The sequence below is a fragment of the Myotis lucifugus genome, unplaced genomic scaffold (assembly GCF_000147115.1).
Source record: "Myotis lucifugus unplaced genomic scaffold, Myoluc2.0 scaffold_176, whole genome shotgun sequence".
In the NCBI taxonomy this organism is placed as follows: domain Eukaryota; kingdom Metazoa; phylum Chordata; class Mammalia; order Chiroptera; family Vespertilionidae; genus Myotis; species Myotis lucifugus.
The window spans coordinates 1,839,429-1,862,131 of record NW_005871224.1 but is presented as its reverse complement, the minus strand read 5'-3'; the positions used below and the strand labels follow the sequence as shown (position 1 = coordinate 1,862,131).

The following is a 22,703-nucleotide window of genomic DNA, read 5'->3' as shown; positions in this document are numbered from 1 at the left end:
ATCTCAAAGCCAGTGGCTAGGATCTTCAAAGCTCTTCCTGTGACTCTCCTGCCTCCTTCTTCCAACTTTTAAGGACCCATGTCACTACATTTGAACTCACCTAGGATAACCCAGGATGAGTTCCCATCTCCAGATCCTTAACTCACCCAGAAAGCTCAGGGAATAGGGCATGGTCAGACATCTCTGTCTATTAAAGGGAAACCAGTTGCTATGATTCTGATTCTGCTTTAATGGGATCATCTCTGTACAGTGAGAGGGGTGGGAAGGGGGGGGGAGGCAAGGGCATAGACTCTGAAGCCCACCCTTGCCCCTTATTTGTAGAGTGACCTTGAACAAGTCATTTAACTGCTTTGTGCCTCAGTTTCCCCATTGGAAATGGGGATTATAACAGTGAGGAGTAAATGAGTGAATGTATAAAAGTAAATGAATGAAATGCCTGGCATACAGTAACCACTAGATAACTGTTGGATAGAAAAGCAATAATGAAGTCCCACGCAGACCATGGTGCAGGCCTCTCATTGGTGAGGAAACTTCAGAAATGGCTACCTGGGGATTCCGACCAGCTGGATGAGAGAAGGGCTTAGATTTGGACAAGAAAAGGTTGGCAAAGTCCCGCCTGCTACAAGGGATCGGGAAGGGATGGCTTGCCCTTCCGGGCCCTGCTGACTGTGGACCCTGGCTCTGTTTTCTTCACAGAGGAGCTGGCCAGGGTGAGGACAATGGTGGGGTGGGGCTGCCAAGTCATAGTGGGGGGGCCACTTTATATACAAGTGCCCAAAGAGCTGCCGGCAGACCAGACCAACACTAACAGCAAGAGCAGGTGGGCAGGCCTCAGCCCTCCTCCCTGCCCCCAAAGCCAGCGACAGCCTCAACCTAAGCGCCTGACCTGCAGTCACAATGGTCCGACACAACGCGAGGAGTCTGAGCCAACGCCCACAGCAGGAAGGCCAGGAGCAAGAGCAGGATCCGAATGCAGAGGACGGCCAGGTGGATGGGAGGACTCTCAGAGGCTGCTATCACTATAGACGCAGGCGCTGCTCCCGAAGGCGGCTGTACAGGGTCCACAGAAGGCGGCGGTGCTCATGCCGGAGACGCCGGAGACGCTGCTGCAGGCGCAGGAGGCGCCGCAGAGGTTAGGCCAGTCCTACTCGCTCACGCTCTGGGCACCCGACACCTCCAGACCATGCCCAGAAGGGCGGCGGGAGGCTCATGATACCCTGGGATCCCACCCCATTTGACAGGCCCCAATCCCCAGCCCCACCCGGGTTCTCTGAATTGCCCTATGACTAGAACTCTCTTTTCCAAAAGGTTGCAGAAGGAGAAGATACAGAAGGTGCCGCTAAACCTTCCTGGGCCCATCACACACCTGGTTGGAAATCAAGGAGAAGTCACCTGACAAGGAACCACCTCACATGACCACAGCAATCCCTCCATGCTGGATGCCCAAACCCTGAGCCCATAAGTTCTTGAGTAAAATGAGCAAAAGTCATCTGCCAAATAAAGCTTGAGATAAGAAACTTGCTGGCTTGTCAGGGTCTCCTTTATGCAAATGATACAAACATGGCTTCCCTTCTTTGGGGGGGTAAGAGGCTGGGGCTAGGGCAGGGAGTTCAGAAGAGTGCTCCCGGGAGCCAGGCACAGGGTGTTACCTGTGACACACGGTGCCTGGGTTTGCCTTTTATGATGCTAAAGGCCACACTATTCCACCCTGACCTTCCCGTTTCCTTGTCATCCCCATCTGCAGGGGTCTCTAAGGCCAGGCTCTCTAACTTAAAGAACCTTAAGGATGTGTTGGGTAGCTTGGGAAAGCATGCGGAGATGGGAAGGTCTGGCATAGAGGAAACAAAAGGAAAGGGGTGGATTAGGGTGAGGCCTGTGGGCCACTAGATTCTGAGATGGGACCCTGTGTGCCAGTCAGCAGGGCTGCAGTCCCTCTGGGGGCTCCAGGGCAGAGCCCGTTCTCACCCCTTCCTAGTTCCTGGTGGTTCTGTCATCCTGGTGTTCCTTGGCTGTGGCCACAGCACTCCAGTCTCTGCTTCTGTGGTCACAAGGCCTCCTCTGTGAAATGTCTGCCTCCTCACGGGGACCCTGGTGATTGCATTTAGAACTCACCCAGCTAACTCAGGATAATCTTCCCATTCCAGATCCCCAGGGGGGCCCGGCTGGTGTGGCTCAGTGATAGAGCACCAACCCAGGAACCAGGAGGCCACAGTTAGATGCCCAGGTGGTGGGCTCAATCCCCTGTAGGGGGTGTGCAGGAGGCAGCTGATCAATGATTCTCTCTCAACATTGATGTTTCACTCTCTCCCTCTCCCTTCTTTTCTGAAATTAAAAAAAAAGTATAGTTTTTAAAAAAAGATCCCCAAGGGGTCATTATTCAGCTTATCATAGCCACCAAGGATCTGGGACAGGAAACTGGCAAATGTTGATTTGCATGTTGGAAAATGGATACCAAGGGGACTTCACTCAGCCCTCCCCTGCTGAAATTGTGTCCTATGGGTATGTGAAGCTAGAGAGACTCATGACCCAAAAAGCTTAGGAGCGCTGCCTTTAAAGGGTGATTTTTGGAGGACAGGAAAGAGAAGGGTTTTCATTAGATTTACAGAAGTGTGGCTTACACAGAGGACACAGACTTTAAGTACACCTGTGTAGGCACCACCCAGGTCAAGAAAGTGAACATTCCCAGCCCTTCCTAACACAAGGCTCCTCTGTGTCTCCAGCCCCCAAAGGGAGCCACTATTCTGACCTATTGTCACATTCTGTCAGCAGCTCTCCTAGGCTGGGTATGTCTGGGACGTGGGGAGGAGTCTGTGCATTCCTGCTTCTGGAAATTCTATCCCCAACTGCCATCCCAGCTCAACGGGGGACTTTTATAAGAGCACAGAGGCCCGATGGAGGAGGCAACCTGGCAGGGGGAGGCAGCACCGGCACTGGCCTGGTGTTCTGCCTCTGCCCTACTGTGTAGGTGGCGAGCGCTCAGTGGGGCTGCTGGTGGCTGAGGTTTGAGTCAGGTGTCAAGACTCAGGAATCCGAGGGTGGGGAGCTGCAGGGGCACCTTTGTGATGTCAGCGCCCTGCCTACAACCCTCACAGCCCCTCCACTTCTCCCCCAGTCTGGAGAGGCAGCCAAAGCAGGCATGGGTTCCCACTGTGCCAAGCTAGGCACAGGCCACAGCCGGGGCCACGAATCCTCCATGAAGAAGCTCGTGGCCTGCGTGAGTCAAGATAACTTCTCCTTGTCCTCAGAGGGTGAGGAAGAGGAGGAGGGAGAAGAGGAGGAGGAGGAGGAGGAGGAGGAGGAGGAAGAGGAAGAGGAGCTCCCAGTACAGGGCAAACTGCTGCTGATGGAGCCTGAGAGGCAGGAGGAGGGCGCTGAAGACGACCCTGTGGCCCAGCAGAGCCCCGAGCCCAAGCAGACGCACTCCTGACCCCCGACAACGACCCAGGAAGAGGTGCCTGCTGCTGTTCCAGCGAGAAGAACTTTCAGAAAAGAGCCAATAAAGTCTCCGAAGGAACTCTCCTCCGCCCTGGTCTCCTCAATCCTGTGCCTGTGGTACTGTGCGTGTGCCCCTGTGTATGTGTGCGCGTGTGCAGGCCCAAGTGTGTATGTGAGTGTGTTCAGGGAGGTGGAAGAGCAGGAGTCGGTGACACCCTGCTCCTGACATCCAGCCAGAAGTTCTCACCAGGTCCACGCCCTGTGACTTCTCCTCCCTCCCCTGCTTTAGGGGGCAAAAATGTGGTCGCCTGGGTAGGAAAGTCATCTCAGCCAGTCCCCTCTCTGGGGGTGTACACGTCATGGGACAGAGGGGGGGCAGGAGAGTACACAGGCTGAGCGCGCCTGAGGGGCCACTGTACGCTCCCTCAGCAAAGCCCCCATCCTGCTGCTCTAGCCACCGCGGTTCTGTTACGGGGTACTGGCTTGGGAGTTCAGCACACCAGGAATCAACTTCCTTCCGTTAGCTGTGTGACCTTGAGCAAGTCACTGTCTGTCTGTGAGCCTTGGCCTGCCCTCCCTGGGTAAGGGTGAGATGAGTAGTGCCCCCTAGTCAGTGGGTTGGGAGAATTAGCTGAAGCCTTGGGTGGGCCCAGGACGGTATTGTTGCTGGCTCCACCGCCTCACTGGCCCTGGTTTTGGGGTCAGAGTATGTGGGAGGTCTTAGTCCTCAGCCCGTGATTCTTCTGCTGCCACCCTCATATTCAAGGTGACACCCGTGCTCACAGAGGCTCACGTCTGCCTTTATCAAGTGGTCTGGCTGTGGGAGCAGGACCCACGTCCTCATGAGAGCCACAGGCAAAGGAAGCCCAGAGAAGCTGCCAGACACAGATATAAAACCCAGGCCCTGTGTCCACTTACTCTGGCCACCCTGTTGTCCATCCTGCCCGTGAAGAAATGACATGTGATCTCCACCCTCTGCCCTCAGTAGGCCCCCAAGCACCAGCCACTTGGCTGAATAGAATCCTGATCAGGGCTGTTGGGGAAGGGAGTGGCAGTATTTCCTGGGAACCCTCAGCTACTTTGGGGGGAGGGGGAGAGTGTTAGGGGTAAGGAGGCCTTGGGTTACTCAGAGGGGAAGCCACCGTTAAGACTTGCAGATGGCAGAGGGCAAGTGATGTCCAAAGGAGGAGGCCCCGCTGTCTACAAGTCTTAACGGATTCCTACCCATACCCCTGACCCAGTAACTCAGTCATCCAGCTTCTTCCTTTTATCTAAGTCCCAGCGATCCACCTGCCCATTTAGTCAAATATTTGTCAAGCCCCTTCTGTAGTCACTATGAGCTCTAGGATGAACAAAACACAGTCTCCGTCCTTCTACACACTCGGCGTGTGGAAGTGGGGAATCAGCAGTGGAGGTGTGGGGGGAGGAGGACCCAGAAAGAATCAGCACAGCATGGCCAACCTGCCCACTGAGCCCACACAAGGCAAGGCCATTAGAACAGAGCCGCATGTGCCTCTACAATCCCCTCAGGCCCCTCAGTGACCATAAGGCTGGACAGGGGGATGGGGGGGGGCGGGGGGAGGGCGGGGAGGGCAGACCTGGGTTTGGATCCTGCCTCTGCCACTGACTATCTGTGACTCTGAGCCTGCTCCCTCTTTGTAAAACGTAACAGTCATGCCGGCCTCTAGGGTTCATTCGTTTCTTAGGATTGCTGGAACAAATGATCACAAACTTCGTGGCTTAAAACAACAGAAATCTATCCTCTCTCATTCTGGAAGCCAAAGTCTGAAATCAAGAAGTCAGCTGAGCCATCCCCCTCTCCCCCAGAGGTCCCAGAGGAGAATCCTTCCTTGCCTTGTACAGCTCATGGCAGCTCAAGGCGTTCCTTGGCTTGTGGCTGCATAACCCTAATCTTTGCCTCTGACTTTATGTGGTCTATTCTCCCCGTGTGTCTTCTTTTCTGTTTTATAAGAACACGTGTGCTCTGGTCAGTTTGACTCAATGGTTAGAGCATTGGTCTGCAGACTGAAGGGTCTTGGGATCCATCTGGCCTGGGCCAGGGCATGTGCAAGAGGCAACCAACCCATGTCTCTCTCTCTCTCTCTCTCCCTTCCCTTCCACTCTCTCTAAAAATCAATGGCGGGGGGAGGGGAAGAGGGAATATCCTCAGGTGAGGATTAACAAAAAAAGAACATCTGTGATTGGATTAGGGCCCACTTAATAACCAAGATACATTCTTCTTAACTTACATCTACAAAAATGCTTTTTCAAAATACAGTCATATTGACAGGTTCTGGGGTTAGGACCTGGACATATCTTTTGGGGGCCACCATTCAACCCACTACAAAGGCTCACTGTGAGACTCAAGGACAAAGCTGCCTAGAAGGGGGGAGGGGTTGCCCCGAGCACAGCTACATAGAAAGTGCCCGTTAATGAGGGCGGCTGTCACTTGAATGATGTGATAAGCTTGTTAAGAAATAAACTGTAATAAAAGCAGATGATAGTAAAGTCTCATAACAAGAGGCAAAGTGTGCAGGAGGACAGAGAAGGAGAAGTAGATGTGGCTGGGGGGCCTGCCAGGGGAGGGGGGATGGAGACTGAAGGAGTTTCATGGGGAAGAGGGGGACAAGTGCCGGCTGAGAGTGGCCAAGAGCTAAGCGCCGTCTTTTTAAGTGGATGGAATGGATGGATTCCCGGCCAAGGCGTGGGAAGGGCTGGGCTGCTATGTGCTCACAGGGTCTCGTGTGCAAACCGATTGAGCTTTCTTCCATAGGTGCCTGGAGATCCGAGTGGGGCGGGCCTGATTCCTACTGTAGGTGAGGCTTCCTGAGTAGGGAGGCGGGTAGAGTCAGGGGGCAGGAATCTGAAGGAGGAAGAGGGTTTCCAAGTGCCTCCTGTGGCTTGACAGGCACTTCAGGTTCACAAGAATACCAGGAAGGAAGGAATGACATCCCTTTGTCAGATAAGGAAGTCTCACAAACCAAAGTGACCTACCCTAGATAGCTATCAGCACACACTGGGATTGAACCTTGCACTAAATCTCCAGAATTTAAATCTTGCCTGGGAGGTGGGCTTGCCAGGCAGCCCCCAGGACCACTCCCATTACTCTTATCATTCATCCATCCAATAAGCCATCCAATCCATTCACCATCCACCTACCCACCCATCTATCCTTGCTCTAGGTATCTATCTTATCAACCACTGAGGTCAGGACTGTGCCCTGGCCTCTAAGCAGCTAGGGGAAGTAAGAAAAGAGCTGGAATGTTAGCAATGTTTATTGAGCTCTTACTGTGGGCTGTCCCTGAGCCAATTGCTGGACACAGATTCTCTCATTTAATTTGTCTGGCATCCCTAAGAGATGGGCATTCTTATGTCCCCATTCTATAAAGACAGGGAACTGGGACTTTGAGGGATGAAAGCCCAGGTGAGTGACCCATAAGGAAAGGAAAATGTAGATCTGTGATGGGGAACCAGCTCAATCTGACCCAAGGGTCCCTACTCTTAACCAACAGATGGGATTATTCCAGAGGGCCCCTGAACATTGCCCCGCCCTAGGGGTTAGTGTAAGGGTTAGGGGGCTTTGTCCCAACCAGGCCACATCTGTTACACCCCCATGGTCTGTGCCATCACAATTGGGCCCAACTATATAACCGGGGGTTGCTAGGGACTCTGCAAAGCTGCGTGTGCTGGAAGAAGAGGAGGAGGAGGAGGCAGCCGCTGCCCCCCCACAAGTGGCCTCCCATGGACACCAAGACACAGAACCCTCCCATCACCCACACCCAGCCCCATAGCAACTCTCGGCCCCCAAGCCACACCTGCAACCAGTGCAATTGCAGCCACCACTGCCAGAACTGCAGCCATGGCTGCAGCCGGAGCCAGAGTTGCAGCCGAAGCCGGGTCTCCAGCAAAAGCCCAACCGGCCACCGCAGCCCACCCGGCCACCAAAACCAGAGTCCAAGCCCCAGCCCGCCACCAAGGCATCACAAACACACCATGCACTCCCACCACTGCCCCATGAGGCCCACCACCCACTCCTGCAGCAACACCAAGAACAGAAAGAACTTGGAAGGACAAGTGAAAAAGAGGAAGGTGGTCAATAGGAGACAGCAGGTGTACAAAAAAAAGAGGCGAAGCTCAGGTACTTTTCATGCAGGTGGGGAAGGGTGAGAGGGGCTGCCCAGCTGGACATTGGGGGGCAGTGAGGCGAAGGCTGCAACCTCCAAGCCAAGAGGGAGAAGAAATATGGCAGTTGTGTATATGGTACATTGCTGGACTAGTTCTTCCAATAAGTTGGATGGGTTGATTAGAAAAACAGATAGGTGGCAGGTTAACTAGATGGAAGGATGGATGGGGGATGGGAGCTGGGTGGATAAATTCATTAGAAGTGTGGTTAGGTAGAGAGATGAGTGATAGGAGGGTTAACTAGTTAAGTGGACTGATGGATGGATAGAAGAATGGAGTTGAATGAGTGGAAAGTTTGGATATGGTTGGAAGGATATGGATGGTGAACTGATTAACTGACTAGGTGTATGAATGATTAGATCATTGTGGATAAATAAATGGGCAGGTAAACTGATGGATGGTTAACTGGATGGATGAATTTAATGAACAAATGGATGAAGTTTCAACAGATGGGTAGCCTGGATATAGTTGAAAGAATTAAATGAATGTTGGATGAAAAGACTGGGTGATTCATGGATGAGTCATGAGTCACCCAGTCTTTTTATTTTTTCACGCCATCTTTTTAAGTGGATGGAATGGATGGATTCATATAGGTCAAAAGGAACTTGACCATAGTCTATGCTCTATCCATGCCCATATTTGATTACAAATGAGAAGTCCAAGACTCGAAGGAGAGGGTTAGTGACTTCATGAAGCACAACTATTAAAGGGTCCCTTTTCTGTTCCTATCACTTAGGGCGGAAATAAACTGAGATCGCACTCCATGGCTTGTTCCTGTGTCAGTTTCACCCAAATGAGAAACACCATCACGCGTGGAATGCTAGAGGGAAGTCAAACTTTTTGCAGGAACGTGTTACTACAAGTGATTTCTACGCAACAACGATTAAAGCTTGTACACTGGATGACTTTCCTTGTGTTGGCATTTTTATTTCACTAAAGGTGTCATGTGTTTTGGGGCCTGGTTTGGTAGCACAAAGCAGAAAAGAGGTTGCAGAGGGAGCAGGGACATGCCTTGTAACGAGACCTCATGAAAGTGTAAGGAGCCATGCCAGCGCAGGGGCAGAAATGAATGGGGGGTGGAGACACCAAGAAGCCTTTGAAGTAGACAACACTCTGTTTGTGCAGAGCCTTCTTTAGCCCTACATGCTCCCACATTCATGCACACAAGTGTGTGCACACACGAGGGATGCCCCTGGGCCCACACACTGTTCATGTGATCCGCATGCAGTAGGCAGCCCGGGAGCATAGCAGACAGGTGGGAAGAGGGGTTAGAAATGTGCATTTTATTCCCGTTTGAATCCTGGTTTACCCTAGCTCATATTTCCCTGCTGTGTGCCTCACTTGTTTCAACCAACTTTTAATCAGGGACCACGTGTGTTCAGGGCCTGGGTGAGGACACACTAGCCCTTTCTCTGCCCAGAGAAAGAACATACATTGCCAGCCACAATAAGCTGTATCACGGGAGCAAGACAACATAAAGCAGAGCAACTCTGGTGGGGCTCCAGGCCAAGGAAAAAGCATGTGTAAGAAACCTGGGGTCTTCCAAAGGCTGGGGTAGCTGGTACAGGGATACAGGTGGCAGGAAAGGAGGTGGGAGTGCCAGGAGGGACCAGGCTTTGCAGGGGTTTGCAGGCTGGAGAACTTGGACAAGGCCTAATAGGTACAGTATTTAAAGATGGTGTTGGCTGCTGTGTAGAGGCTGGATTATAGAGGACAGAAGGAACAAGAGGAAGAGCCATTGGTAGGGTGGGGCCAGGAGAGAGGAACTGTAGGGCGGCACTGGAACACTCCAGTACAGATGGGATGAGGGAGTGAGTTCCTCCTCCAGCAAACATTTCTTGTTGTTGTGAATCCTCAATGAGGATATTTTTTCCCGTTGATATTTTTAGAGTGTAAGGGAGAGAAGGAGGGGGAAAGACGAGAGAGAGAGAGAGAGAGAGAGAGAGAGAGAGAGAGAGAATGTAAGAGACACACATTGATTGCTTGCCTCTCAAACTCGCTCGGACAGGGGCTGGGAATCGAACTGCAACCCAGGTATGTGCCCTTGACTGGGAATCAAACAGGAAACCGTTTGGTGACTGGGCCAATGGTCTAACCACTGAGCCACTGGTCAGGTCCAGCAAACATTTACTGGGCACCTACTTATACAGGCATTGGGCTAAGTGCCAGGGGGGAAAACAAAGGTGAAGAGAGCCCTATAGGCAAATAGCTTCCAAATGAATTAGGAGATAAGATGCTGTGTCATTAGATGATTAGATCAATTACCAAGAGAAAGCTTCTCATCTATAAAATGGGTCTCTTGCTGGGTGGCTGGAGGGTTCAATGAGATCATGTGTGTGAGTGGTCTCTAGGCTCAGCACACAGTAGATACTCAATGGCGCTTTGCTATTATTAATAGGGCATATAAAAGTGCCAGACAACATTTTTAAAAGAAATGCTAGCCCTGACCAGTTTGGCTCAGTGGCTAGAGCGTCGGCCTGTGGACTGAAGAGTAGTCCCGGGTTCGATTCCGGTCAAGGGCATGTACCTTGGTTGCGGGCACATGCCCAGTAGGGGGTGTGCAGGAGGCAGCTGATGGATGTTTCTCTCTCATGGATGTTTCTAACTCTCTATCCCTCTCCCTTCCTCTCTGTAAAAAATCAATAAAATACATTTTTTTAAAAAAAAAGAAAAGAAAAAGAAATTCTAGTTGCCAGATAAAAGGACTAAGGAATGGTCAGAGTCCCATGTAAATTATCTTCAAAACTCACAAGCCTTGATTTTAGGGTCAGACCCCAGTTTACACTGGCTCCCACAGTTCTACCTGGGGGACCTCAGACTGGTCACACTTGCTCTGAGATTTACTTGTCTCATCTGTCTAGCAGGGTAATGGCTCCAACCTCAGGAGAGATCAGCAACCCAAGGCGTGTAAGAGCACCTAGGCCAGCGCCGGCACACGGTTGCTTATTCCCTTCTGTGTTTCATCGGCAGAAGGAACGAGGTGCAACATGTGGAGGTGAAAGATGGGACAGGTGTGGAAATGAGGGGGGTGCCTGCAGTAGAGGGAGAGGGACTGGAAGGGGGCCTTATTGTGGTGGTTAATTCATAACATATATAATATTTCATTATAAGTAATAATATGTCAATGATAGCTCAATAAAAAAAGAAAGTGAGTTTTGCAGGGCAGGCAGTGACATACAGTGGAAGGTCCTCTTTCAGAGCTCAGCTGTGTGGCCTTAGCAAGTCATTTCCTCTCTCTGTGCCCCAGTCTCCTCCTCTAGAAAATGGGACACTAGTGTCGCCCTTGATGGGATCACTGGGGTTCGCAGAGGGTCTGGGATACAGTCCGCACTCAGTGTGTCCCTTGACCCCTCACAGCAGGGAAATGTTCCAGGCTGATAGCACGTTTCCTCTGCGAGTGTGGGGTAGGGCCAAAACAGGCTGGAGAAATGACCATTTCCTGAGCACCTACTGAGTACCAGATGCTGTTTTTAAAAAATACATTTTTTTATTGATTTCAGAAATGAGAGAGAGAGAGAGAGAGAGAGAGAGAGAGAGAGAGAGAGAATGAATCATTGATCACTGAGGATTGAGTCTGCAACCCAGGTATGTGCCCTGCCTGGGAATCGAAAGTGACCTCCTGGTTCATATCCTGGTTCATAGGAGGACGCTTAACCACTGAGCCATGCCAGATGCTTTGACATAAAATATTTCCACTGAATCCACACACTCTCAGCAGGAGGCATTACTGTTCCACTTTGCAGATGAATGAGGTGAGATTCAGGTGAAATGATTTGATCAAGGTCTCCAAGAGGGCATGTCTAAGATCAGAGATTCATCCTTTGCCCCAAACCTCCTGGTTCCTATTTAAAAATGTAAAGCCACATAATCCCATGATAGTCTTTCACATCACAGTGAAAGGAATTTGGGAAGTACTTCTAGGGAGCATGTTTAAGGGAGGAGATAGAGATAGAGGGTCAGAGGATAAGGTCAGGGAATTTGAGCTCCACTCACCAAAGGACCTCCCTATTCCCTGAACAGTGTCCTTTTATAATAAAATCACTGAAGGCAGAAGAGCTTCTATTATAGAGAAATGATCTCTATAATAGAGGAAGTGGACTGGGACGCAGACAGACTGGGTCACATGTGTGGTTTACAAACCCATCTTTAACCCCACATTTCCCTAAAATCAACAAGCAGAATAAATGGTGGCACAAACACAGATATCCAGTTACTTACACCAAGAAATTGCCATTCAAACCCACTCAGACACCTAGGTTCACATGAGGATTCCCAAACACAGGCCCCCCACCCCCATATCTACAGGCAGGCTTTCACATCCCTCCCCTCTCACTGAAACACACTCAAGCAAGCACTCGCAGACACATCCCCACCCTCTTACAGTCAGACACATGATGACTAGAGGAAAAACGTCAAACCACAGATTCATTCTTTCACTTACTTGGTTTGGGGTGGGGTGACAATAGTTTGGGGGCAGGCCTGCTAGAAACCCAAATTCAGGAAACAGACGCCCAACTCAGCCACTGAGGCTATACAGATTCTGAAAGCGACCTAGCTGCCTTTCAAATGGTTAATTCCGGGGGATACTAGTGTGAGGTGAAGTCTGGGAAACAGACGCAGCCCTGCCTGTGGTAGGACTGCCCGCTCAGCTGCCTGGGCACTGTCACGCCTGCAGGCCCTAGATGTCACTGGGGGCCCCAGCAGTCCTGGGGGAGGAGGGAGCAGTCAGGGAAGAGGCTGCAGAGCCCGGGTTGAGGTGCCCATTTGAGGTACAATTCAGGAGGAAAAATACCTCAAACTCTGTAGCCACCCAGACCCAGAGTCAACTCCCTGCTCCCTCATTCCCTCTCTGGCTGATCCCAGGCCTGTCTCTGAACCTCTCTGAGCCGGAATCTGCACCTCATGCTTTGTGAAGAGGTCCAAGGTGCCAGGCTCTTCTTGATTGCTGCATCCCTAGCACTTAGCACAGTCCCGCACATATTAGGAGCTCAGTAAATATTTGTTGAATAAATGAAAGAGTGGACATTAAAGCAAGGATGAGATGCCACTTGTGTACCTGTTGAGTGGACCAAAATGGAAAAGGCTTGATAATAACAAGTACTCGTGCAGGCACAGGGAAGCAGACGTGGCCAATGCCACTGTGGAGAGGGTAACAGCACAGGCATATTGGTGGGCACTGACAGTGTCTACTGGTGTTTAAAGGATACAAAGTGTTTCTTACACGTGTGCCAAGACCTTGTGCGGGGAGGTGCAGGGCCACACTGTTTGTAAGAGCAAAAAACTAGAAACAATTTATGTGCCCATCCACAGATGATGGCTGCATGGACATTGAGGATGCCTTTTTAAAAATATCATGCAGTTTTTTTAAAAAGAATGAAGTTGATCTATATGTAGTCTATCCAGGTTGCCAGGATACGTTATTGGGTAAAAAGGGCAGATGGAGAAAGATATAACATTTACAAAGGGAAAAATTATATACAAAGCAACATTGTATTCTTATGGGGGGAAATGCAGGTATGTGAATGCATAGAAAAAGATATGGAAGGACACAGAACAAGCTGGTGTCTGGGGTTACATCTGGGGAAGGGAAATGCTTGCGTTATTTTACACAAGGAAATAAAAAAATAAATTGGGGGGGGGGAGCAGAGCATTAATGAAGCATCTAGTACAGGGGTTCTCAACCTGCGGGTCACGACCCCTTTGGGAGGCGAACGACCCTTTCACAGGAGTTGCCTAAGACCATCGGAAAACACATATATAATTACATATTGTTTTGTGATTAATCACTATGCTTTAATTATGTTCAATTTGTAACAATGAAAACACATCCTGCATATCAGATATTTACATTACAATTCATAACCGTAGCAAAATTACAGTTATGAAGTAGCAACAAAAATAATTTTATGGTTGGGAGTCACCACAACATGAGGAACTGTATTAAAGGGTCGCGGCATTAGGAAGGTTGAGAACCACTGATCTAGTAGGTGTTCAGCAAAGCTTTGTTGACACTGAACAGAGATAATACAAGAATGTTAAATAAACTCTGACTGTAAAGTGCTATCTTCTCTCAAGCCAATGGCATCGGTCACTTTCTGGGCTTGAAGGTTTTGACAAGGTGACTCAGAAGGCTCTCCCCAGAGGGACTCATGCCCCAGGGCCGGCCCATTGCCTTTCCCGAGTCAAGCCTCTGCCTATAAACCAGTATGGTGGCACTGAGTATCTCTCCTGCTTACCTTCAGCTCATCTCCTGCCACTTGCCACTCAGGTCCTCAGTTTTCTGTCTCCAGGCCTGTGCCTGCGTCATGCTCTGCCAGGAGTGCTCTCCCTTCTCTTGCCTGGGCTAAGTCCCACTTGTTCTTTAAAATTCAGGTCAAGGATCACCTCCCTCCGGACCCTGCTCAGGGCCCTGCTGGCTTGGCCAGGTGCCTCCTCTTGCACCAGCAGACACTGGGCTTCGCCACGTCATGGGCCATTGTCAAGTTTGCTGCTGGTCATTGTGCCCTTAAACGAGATGGCTCCTCACACTGAGAGAGCCAGGCTGAATTCAACCTCTCGCCATAGCACCTGCCACGCTCAACAGCTTTCTCACAGTGAGGGGCCCCTGAGCTGAGGAGCGTTCCTGCCCCCACCCCCCCCCACCCCCCGCCGACTCTCAACACCCCCAGCCTGCTGTGTCGCTTCTTGTGTCTCATCTCATAGCTTGTGCAAATTCTTTTTCCCCTTTATGTCAACTACCAAAGGTAACTGCTACTGCTTCTTGCTGTCAGCTGCTGACACCTAATTTGCCACTTCTGGGATGGGGTAGGGTGGGAACCAGAGCAGCTTATTAGAATAGTATGTAAAAATAGAATAAATAGGCTCAAGCAAGGTCCTGAGGGATTTGCTGATGAAAAGGCACTGGGCCTGCCAGCTTGGGCTTTGTGACAGTTCTTTGAGCCACTGGCTTAAGTCAATGTGCCTGAAGGCACAGGCTGATGAGGTGGGGGTGGGGAGCAGGGGCTGGAACCAGGGGTCTGGACTCCACAACCAGTGCTCTCAGGAATCCTCTTCCCCGCCCCTCCTATTTTGGAGTTATTAACACAAGAATAGTGACTGCTTTCTGAGAGCTGGTTAGTACCAGCCACTTCACATGATCTCCGACCAAGCTCTCTTTTCTTCACCTGTCACATGGGAATGAATAGGCCTGCTGCACGGTTCTCATCAAGTCTCCCCAGGATTGCCAAGGAGCCAGTCTTGTCATCAGCTGGAGTTCAGCCACCAGCTCATGTCATCACTCCCTGGCCCTTCGGCTTCCTCTGTCCGAGAGGTGAACCTTCCCCTTGGACTCACGTGTCCCCAGCGGCACAGCCCTTCCCCCGCTGTAACACATGATCTTCCTGCTGCTGGGAGGGGCTATGGTCTACTACACACACAATGAAGCAGAGCTCACCGAAACACATCCACTAAGTTCCATCAGCTCCCTGGGTCGTGCTTCTCATCTGGTAAATGGTGCCACATAATTTCCAGAACCATGAGGTAAAGGAAATAAGACAACATACCAAAAAGTTGTCACCAGCAAATGGTGATTCCCTTCCCAAGGTCTCCTGAGGAATAACGACTGACCCCAGAACTCAGGCCTTGGACTCCCAGAGCAGTGCTCTCACCTACAAAGCATGAGTGCCCCAGCTCTCCCTTAGGGGGGTTTACACCCATTTCAGGGGCTAGTGTGACATTCCAGGTGACATTCCAGGCCTGGGTAGGGGATGGTCAGGGACAGTCATAAGGTATGTCCCAAGGTCAATATTGAAGGTCATCATGGCTAAAGTCCTCGTTGTCTAAAAGGTCAGCAGCCAGAGGGCTCTTTCTCTCTTTCTACACTCAATCCTGCAGTGTCTCCTGGGCTTTTAGGGTTGTTTCCTGCAGTCAGGATGAAATCCAAACCCCTCTCACCTCTTAGCAAGACCCTGCCCCCTCGGCTGGCCAAGCCCTAGGCCTCACCCCTGGCTTTTACACACGTCTCCTTTGTGACCCTTCAGCATGCTCCTCCCTCCACCTCAGGGCCTCAGCACTGGCTCTTCTTTCTACTTGGACTTCTCATTACCCACTTTTAGAAAGACCTCAACTCCCATGTCACCACCTCCAACAGGCTTCCCTCACTGCTTTAGCTCACTCCTCCTCCACCCCATAAACACCTGTGGCTCCCTTCTCCCTGTTTATTTCCCCCAGAGCACTTTGATCTGAAAAAAACCTGTGAACTCACTGTCTCCCCTGCTTCTGCCAGAAGACCTGAGTTCCCGGTGCCTGTCAGACAGCAGGCACTCAATAAACACCAAAGAAGTGAAATAGATACCTTATTACCCTGATCTTGAAGATAAGGAAACTGAGGCACAGAGAATCTAAAGCCTCCCCCAGGCCACATGCTCATTAAGTGACAGATTCGTTGTTGTTAATCCTAACCCAAGGATTTTTTCCATTGATTTTTAAAAATATATATCTTTATTGATTTTAGAGAGGAAGGGAGAGGGAGAGAGAGAAACATCAATGACGAGAGAGAAACATCAATGATGAGAGAGAATCATTGATTGGCTGCCTCCTGCACACCCCCTACTGGGGATCGAGCCCGCAACTTGGGCATATGCCCTTGGCCGGAATCGAACCTGGTACCCCTTTAGTCCACAGGCTGACGCTCTATCCACTGAGCCAAACTGGCTAGGGTTCTATTGATTGATTTATTTATTTTATTAGAGAGAGTAAAAGGGAGGAGGAGAGACAGAGAGAAACATCACATCGATGTGAGAGAGACACATCAACTGACTGCCTCCTCGATGTGCCCCAACCAGGGCTAGGGTTCCGGTCTGCAACCAAGGTACATGCTCTTGGCCGGGAACTGAACCTGAGACCCTTCAGTCCTCAGGCTAATGCTCTATCCACTGAGCCAAACCAGCTAGGGCTAAGTGACAGATTTAAACCCAGGCCAGCTGATAATAGAATCCATGCTCTAAACCCCACAGTTCAGGGCTCCTCAGAGGCACAGACTCCCATGGGAACCTTGTCTGCCCCACGTATCCGAAGAGAAGGAGGGCTGGGGAGCACTGGGGCAGAGAGCACTTTCAGGATGACACATCCTAACCAGGAACTGCTTTTCCCAGCAGGACTTTGCCAAAGCTGGAAGGAAAAACTGCAAAACTGAGCTCCAAGGGCCGGGTCCCTTATTCCTGGGTTTCCGGGGCCTGCCAAGTGGGGGAGGAGAACCATCCCACATGTCTGGCTGTGGCCCAGCAAGCTGTGGACACAGGGCTGACCCTGTTATAAGAAGTCACTTGTGCTGAGCATGTTCTCTGTTCTTGGCACTTTGCTTCAGGCTTTACATGCATTGATGCTCTGAGGTATAAAGTTCCAGAGCCCACTTTGCAGATGGGTCAAATGAGGTCTAGAGAGGGCAGTTGCATGCCCTCTGGGGATCACACATCTGGGGAGCAGTAGGCCTGGAGTCCACATGCAGCCCAGGCTTGCTGTAGATTCTGAGCTCCTCAAGGCTCCCAGGCGGCCTAACTTCCTGTGAGCCTAGCACCAGGCCTCCAGAAAGAATGACCAGGAGGCAGATGTTTGTCAACCAGCGTATTTCTTTTCCCTTTTTGGCATCTAGATTTGGTTTCGTTTTGAAATCAGAACTTTAGAAAATGAAAACAAAGCTATAGTAACCGTCAACGATGGCACTGAAGAGAACCCACGTGGGTTTACCAACGGGGGCCTAGTCACTATGCTTGCACAACCAGGGTCTGGACAGGTTAGAGGAAGGGATACTCCCGTTGTGCAGGCCAGGAAACTGAGACTCAAAGGGCCCAAAGCCACAAAGGGCAAGACAGAGGCTTGGATGCCAAGAGCTTATAAATGAGAGGAAAGCTGGCAGACCTGTACCCACTCCTCCCTAGGCAGGCTTAGGATCCAAATGAATCTCTGATTTCTTTGGCATCTACTCTTTTTTCCAGAAGACAAAGTGGTCCAATACCCTGTGTATGAATCTTGGCTCTGCCCCATCTAAGCTGTATGTCCCTGGACAAGTGACTCCCCCTCTTAGCCTTAGTTTTTCTATCTGTAAAATGGGCAGGTTGGATTGTGTACACCAATTCAATAGTCTAAGGCAGTGATGGCAAACCTATGACATGCGTGTCAGAGGTGACACGCGAACTCATTTTTTTGGTTGATTTTTCTTTGTTAAATGGCATTTAAATATCCTATATAATAAAAGGCTAATATGCAAATTGACCAAATGGCAGAATGACCGGTCACTGTGATGTGCACTGACCACCAGGGGGCAGACACTTAACACAGGAGCTGTTCCCTGATGGTCAGTGTGCTCCCACAGGAGAAGCACTGCTCAGCCAGAAGCTGCGCTCATGGCTGGTGAGCGCAGCGGCGCTGGCAGAAGCCTCTCCCACCTCCGTGGCAGCGCTAAGGCAGTTGGACATCCCCTGAGGGCTCCCGGACTGTGAGAGGGCGCAGGCCAGGCTGAGAGACACCCCTCCCCCCAGTGCACAAATTTTGTGCACCGGGCCTCTAGTATAAAATAAATATCAAAAATATAAGTCTTTGTTTTACTATGGTTGCAAATATCAAAAAATTTCTATATGTGACACGGCACCAGAGTTAAGTTAGGGTTTTTCAAAATGCTGACACGCCGAGCTCAAAAGGTTCGCCATCACTGGTCTAAGGGCTAAGGCATTTACACACAGTCAGCTTTGGCCAACACATCGCAGGTATAAGTAAATGAAATGAAGGAGGGGCCTCCGCAGGAATGGGTTGGAGGATATCAGCAAGATGGGGAGGGGGGAGTAAGAGAAGGAGGAACCAGTCCCCAGGGAAAAGGGGTGGCTCTCCTAAGAGACTGTCAATGGGAGTTGGGGGCATATGGGCCATCAGCTATTTATAGATTTCCCTCTGCCCAAGGAGACATGTTGGCAGGAAGAAAAGTCATGCAGGAGCCAGAACAGCCTGGCTGCTTTCTTTGGGCCTGGACCTCCTTCCCCCAGCTCAAATAAGAAGAGAAGGAGGTGCGACTCCTCCCCATGGCCAGCATCCAGGGGCCTGGTTTGCCCTGGTGAAATGCTCCTCCTACTCGGCTTGTGCCTCCTCTAACCTGTGCTCCCTAGCCTAGGGCGTCTAAGATGGGCATAAGGAAGGAAGCCATGTGTCTGCGGGCTTCAACATGCTGCCACACCCACAGGCACCCCTGGGTGAACAACAACAACAACAGCAAACACCTACTGAATGCTTATTATATGCCAGGGACTATTCTAAGCACTTGACCCACCCATGATCACTCATTTAATCCCCACTGCTATGAGGGAGGTACTAGTACCATCTGTTTCACAGGTGAAGAAACCAAGGCAGAGGGGTTAATTACATGCTTAAAGGCACAAGGCTAGAAAGTCGAAGAGGTGAAATTGGAACCCAGGTAGTTTGGGTCCACAGTCCAGCTCTGGAATGGCCACAGCACCTCACCACTGGCACATGCATGGCTCTGCATCTTGTCACCCCCTGCACAGGAGCGCATGCATGTGCATGCACATGTCCCAGGACCACCACACCAACAACCTACACTAGCTGCTGTCACACACTACTCAGGGAGCTGTTGGGGTCCTGGGGCTACCTTCTGTGTTCAGGGGGCTACCTTCTGTGTTCAGGGCCTGGGATCTGCCTGGGGGCAAAAGGCAGGCAGGAAAACCCTGCACCAGGGCTTCAAGGAGAGGAGCTGGCTAATCGGCCACTTGAGAGCTGCCTGTAGAGGGCAGTGTATGCCAGCGTGAGGCCAGCCACCATGCCCTCAGCCTGTCCTGTCTTCTGTGTAACCCCCTCCAGACTCTGAGACTACCCACCCACCAGACCCAACCCTCATTTGTTCTTTCTTCCCTTCAAAAATACATGTTCCAGTCAGGCACCTACTCCATGCCTTTCTACCAGGCAGGATCACTGGATCACACATAAATGAACAAATTACAGCCTAACCCACCATGCCCCCACATCCCACGCCTAAGGTGTGAGTGCTGGCGGAGGTAGATGCTTGACGAACAATGGGAAGAAGGGGGGGGGGGTGAGGGGGGGAGAAAGGCTGCCAGGATAAAACAGTCGGTTTTAAGAATCATCACACAAACCATCTTTTCGTTGGGCTCCAAAGTGCTTTTGGAGGTGCCCAGCTGCTCTCTCCCCAAAACAAAAGTGAGGAGGGCATGCCTCCTCCGGAGCTTTCCATCTGACAGTCACTGCAAAACAGAGCCCCTCCCTGGCCTCAGTTTCTCCAGCGTAGGAGGACGAGCCAAGGCCTCGGGGGACCTTGCCAGCCCCGCCCGGTTTCTGAGGAACTCGACCGGCATTGGAGCTGCCCCTCCTGCGCTACCAAAGGGTTCCTCCGAAGCCTGTGGTCAGGCCGCCACTTCCTGGGAAGCCCAAGCCAAGACCAGCTGCAGGCGGGGAGTGCGGGGGAGGCTGCCCGAGGCTCCCGGCTACAGGGGAAGGGCACGGCTAGAGTGGTCCCGAGAGGTCCGAAGCCGGATCTCCAGGTAGGGTGGGGAGGTCTGGCTCGAGCAGATTAGACAGAGACCTGCCTCGATGGGTACTGAGCCACCTGACGAGGAGAGGGCGCGTCAGGGCTAGTCCAGAATATCCTAAAGGTCTAGGCTGCAGAAATCTGCGGCTGAAGGCAGGGGGGCAAAACAGGGGCACTAGTTTGGAAGGAGGCGTCCGAGAAGTGGCCAGGGGGTTCAGGGACGAGGCCAGGGACCTTGATGGGGGGGTTCCTAGGACAGGCGCGAGGCTAAGTCAGGGCAGGGGTCCTTGCAGGGGAGAGTCTCCCAGGTGTGCAAAAGGTCGAGCTGGGGAGGCCTCCACCAAAGAAAAAGAAACCGAAAGTGGCGCGGAAGAGCTGGGCCTGCAGGGGGGTGGAGTCTTGGGGCGGAGCGTCCTATCGCGGGGCCCCGCCCCAACCGGTTTAAAAGACTGGTGCAGGGGCGGGCGCGGAGCAGAGCGAGCTGCGGCCGTGGCAGCTGCACGGCTCCCGGCCCCGGAGCATGCGCGAGAGCCGCCCCGGAGCCCCCCGGAGCCCCCTGCCGCCCCTCCTGCGGCGCCCCGCGCCCAGCCGCCAGGTGAGCCGGGCACTGGGCAAGGAGCGGGAGCGGGAGGGAGAGGGAGTAAACGGAAAGGAAAAGACGGCCTGGAGTCAGGCTGGCCTCGAGGACTGCGTGGTGGGGTTGCGGCCGCCACAGCCCCTCGCTCCTGCCGGCCCCACCCTGGCAGCCCCCCGCGCGTGGGGTTCCCGTAGCGCAGCTTTTCTCCTGCCTTTGCCCAAATCGCCCGGACCAGGCGCCAATCCCTGGCCTGGCCAGCAGGCGGCGAGCCGTAGATGGGACAGGCTTCTCCCTGGCACCTCTCTCCACGCCCCCCTCCGTTTACCCAAACTCTGAGAGCCAGCTGGAGGCTGGACCCTGCTCCCGGCGAGCCCCATCGCCTGGAAGTGCTCCGCGCACCTGGAAGTCCATTTTCAAGATGAGCCTACTGAGGCTCAAAGGGGCCGAGCGGTCTAGGTCCTGTACCCTCGGCCCTTTGGGGTCAGCGGCTCAGCCTTAAGCCGCTCTCCCACCCCACCGTTGCCTCGCGGCCCCTACCTGTCCATCCCCACCCAGACTCCGCTCACTGCCTGTGTCTCCCCCATCAGCGCACCCCCGGACGCTATGGCCCACCCCTCCGGCTGGCCCCTCGTGTAGGATGGTAGCACACAACCAGGTGGCAGCCGACAATGCAATCTCCGCGGCAGCAGAGCCCCGACGGCGGCCCGAGCCTTCCTCCTCTTCCTCCACGCCCGCGGCCCTGGTGCGCCCGCGGCCCTGCCCGGCGGTCCCGACTCCAGCCCCGGGCGACACACACTTCCGCACGTTCCGCTCGCACGCTGACTACCGGCGCATCACCCACACCAGCGCGCTCCTGGACGCCTGCGGCTTCTACTGGGGACCCCTGAGCGTGCACGGGGCGCACGAGCGGCTTCGCGCGGAGCCGGTTGGCACCTTCTTGGTGCGTGACAGTCGCCAGCGGAACTGCTTCTTCGCCCTCAGCGTGAAGATGTCCTCGGGCCCCACGAGCATACGCGTGCACTTTCAGGCTGGCCGCTTTCACCTGGACGGCAGCCGCGAAAGCTTCGACTGCCTCTTCGAGCTGCTGGAGCACTACGTGGCGGCGCCGCGCCGCATGCTGGGGGCCCCGCTGCGCCAGCGCCGTGTGCGGCCGCTGCAGGAGCTGTGTCGCCAGCGCATCGTGGCCACCGTGGGCCGCGAGAACCTGGGGCGCATCCCCCTCAACCCTGTCCTCCGAGACTACTTGAGCTCTTTCCCCTTCCAGATCTGACCGGCTGCGCAGGAAGCATTAACTCGGACGCCTTATTATTTTTTATTATTAATTATTATTTCCCTGGAACTATGTGGGTTCCCTTCCCCGCCTGGGTTGGAGGGAGCCAGTGTGGGGGGCGAGGTCCCTCCCCATCTTGGCTGGAGATGAGGCCACAGACCCCTCCCCAACTCTTGGGGGCGTGCCCCCCTCCTGGTGCTCCCTCTGGGTCCCCCTGGTTGTAATAGCAGCTTAATTTAACTGTATCTGGGGCCAGGACCTCAACTTGTACCTCCTACCTCTTCATGTTTACATATACCCAGTATCTTTGCACAAACCAGGGGTTGGGGGAGGGTCTCTGGCTTTATTTTTCTGCTATGCAGAATCCTATTTTATATTTTTTACAACCAGTTTAGGTAATAAACTTTATTATGAAAGTTTTTTTTTTAAAAGAAAAACGGTTTCTAGAGCGTTTGCTTTGGTCAAAGGTTTTCCTTGGTTCTGAATGGGCCCAGGGGAAAGGGATCCTAAGACTGACCTGTTTGGCTGGAGGTGGTGTGTGGTCCATATTCTGTGGCTATGCACTCTGCTCAGTTCCCCCCACAGCTCTTGGGGGTAGAGGAACCGCTGGTCTAGTTTTGGTATTGTATGTCTGGTTAAAATGGCAGCTCATGTTTGAGCACTTAATGTGTACCAGGTCCTATGCGGAGCTTTACCTGCTTCCATTTACTTAA

At 52.4% G+C, this 22,703-nt stretch overlaps 2 protein-coding genes across 2 annotated transcripts; both read left to right on the top strand.

Moving 5' to 3' along the window:
- The first annotated feature begins 7,176 nt into the window (after nucleotides 1-7,176).
- Nucleotides 7,177-7,602, top strand: TNP2 (transition protein 2). The gene has a single exon (XM_006096358.1). It carries the CDS (start codon nucleotides 7,177-7,179, stop codon nucleotides 7,600-7,602), a length of 426 nt encoding a protein of 141 aa, XP_006096420.1.
- Nucleotides 7,603-20,601: 12,999 nt separating this feature from the next.
- On the top strand, nucleotides 20,602-22,427 carry SOCS1 (suppressor of cytokine signaling 1). The gene is made up of 2 exons (XM_006096345.3): nucleotides 20,602-20,738; nucleotides 21,308-22,427. Exon 2 carries the CDS (start codon nucleotides 21,358-21,360, stop codon nucleotides 21,988-21,990), a length of 633 nt encoding a protein of 210 aa, XP_006096407.1. The 5' UTR covers nucleotides 20,602-20,738; nucleotides 21,308-21,357; the 3' UTR covers nucleotides 21,991-22,427.
- The last annotated feature ends 276 nt before the right edge of the window (nucleotides 22,428-22,703 follow it).